Source organism: Meriones unguiculatus, assembly GCF_030254825.1.
Source record: "Meriones unguiculatus strain TT.TT164.6M chromosome X unlocalized genomic scaffold, Bangor_MerUng_6.1 ChrX_unordered_Scaffold_30, whole genome shotgun sequence".
Classification (NCBI taxonomy): Eukaryota; Metazoa; Chordata; class Mammalia; order Rodentia; family Muridae; genus Meriones; species Meriones unguiculatus.
The window spans coordinates 3,756,456-3,758,462 of NW_026843706.1; the positions used below are offsets into that span (position 1 = coordinate 3,756,456).

At 39.6% G+C, this 2,007-nt stretch overlaps 1 protein-coding gene across 1 annotated transcript; it reads left to right on the forward strand.

Moving 5' to 3' along the window:
- Positions 1-200: 200 nt before the first annotated feature.
- LOC110542575 (large ribosomal subunit protein eL29-like) lies at positions 201-548 on the forward strand. Its single transcript, XM_060376765.1, has one exon. It carries the CDS (start codon positions 201-203, stop codon positions 546-548), a length of 348 nt encoding a protein of 115 aa, XP_060232748.1.
- Positions 549-2,007: the final 1,459 nt, after the last annotated feature.

A 2,007-nucleotide genomic window follows, 5' to 3' on the forward strand; every position in this document is an offset into this window, starting at 1 on the left:
TTATACCTTCAATTTATTTACTGCTACTTTTTCAATTTTCTCAAGAGAATTTTTAGCAGCTTGTTGAAGAATTCTTATTAAAACTGTTTTAAAATTCTTATGAGAGCTCTTATGTTCCCAGCTGTGGGTTATGATGCAAACATGGCCAAGTACAAGAACCACAGCACACACACACAGCCAGTCCCGCAAATGACACAGAAATGGCATCAAGAAACCCCGGTCACAAAGATACAAGTGTCTTGAGGAGGTCAACCCCCAAGTTCCTGAGGAACATGCCCTTTGCCAAGAAGCATAACAAGAAAGGCTCGAAGAAGGTGCAAGCAAACAACACAAAGATAACAAGTGCCTACACAGAGGCCATCAAGGCCCTTGTGAAGCCTATAGCCATTAAGCCCAAGATGCCAAAGGGCTCCAATTGCAAACTCAGCCATCTGGCTTTGATTGATCACCCCAAGCAGATTCGAAGCTACAAGGTCAAGGGATGTAGGCTCTGCCAATTAGACTTCAGCCTCAGGTCAAGCTTTCAAAGGAGCCCCAGGCCCCTGTGAAGGCCCCATAGGAAAGGCTTCTGCCAGTGTGAAGATAGATGGACTGGATTGACACAACTACCTATGCACTATTTACAGATGACCACTGTCCCATGTTGTTTTTACAAATAAACCCAAGGCAAGATATATTAAAAATAATTCTCATGTGATGACTCCAACCTCTCTTCCATTTTGGTATTGGCATCAGTTGATTGTCTTGCTTGACTCAAACTGTGATTTCCTTGTTTTCTATATAAAGAGTATTTTAAAATATTTTATGGAGATTTGAATATTGTGTTAAGAGACCGTTAGTCTTATTAGCTATTTATATACACAGACTTCTTTTTAAATATAATGTGAAGGTTCTTTACTGTTGTAGGATTTAAAAATGCTGCATATATAATTGTAATACAACATGCCAAAATTTAAAAAAATTGATAAAATTAAAAAAAAAATCAAAATTACCATCTTTCTTAGGGTCCTTGTTGTTTAGCTTCTTTAGAACTATAGATTTTAGTATGTGTATCTTATATTATATGGCTAATATCCACTTATAAATAAGTATATGCCATATGTGTATTTCTGCTTCTGGGTTACCTCACTCTTTTCTAGTTCCCACCATTTGCCTGCAAATTTCATGATTTCCTTGTTTGTAATTGCTGAGTAGTATTCCATTGTGTAAATGTACCACAATTTCTGTATCCATTCCTCCATTGAGAGATATCTAGATTGTTTCCATATTCTGGCTCTTACAAATAAAGCTGTTATGAACATAGTTGAACAACTCTTCCTTATTGAATGGTGGGGCATATTTTAGGTATATGGCTAGGAGTGGTATAGCTGGATCTTGAGGTAGCACTATTTCTAATTTTCTGAGAAAGCACCAGATTGATTTCCAAAGTGGTTGTACAAGGTTGCATTCCCACCAGCAATGGAGGAGGGTTCCCCTTTCTTCACATCCTCTCAGCATGCATAATCTCTTGATTTTTTGATCTTAGCCATTCTGATAGGTGTGAGGTGGAATCTCAGGGTCATTTTGATTTGCATTTCCTGAATTACTAAGGATGTTTAATATTTCTTTAAGTGTTTCTCTACAGGACAGACATTGGAAGTAAGAGAAGACAAAGAACAGGACAGGAGCCTTTCACAGAGGACCTCTTAGAAACTCTACCCACCAGGGTATCAAAGGAGATACCGAGACTCATAGCCAAACTTAGGACAGAGTGCTGGAATCCTTACAGAAGAAGAGAGAGATAGAAAGACCTGGAGGGGACAGGAACTCCACAAGGAGAACAATAGAACCAAAATACCTGGGCCCAGGGGGGTCTGCAGAGACTGATACTCCAACTAAGGACCATGCATGGAGAGCACCTAGACCCCCTTTTCAAAGGAAGCTCATAGGCTGCTCAGTTTCAAAGTGGGTTCCCTAGTAATGAGTACAGGGGATGTCTCTGACATGAACTCAGTGGCAGGCTTTCTG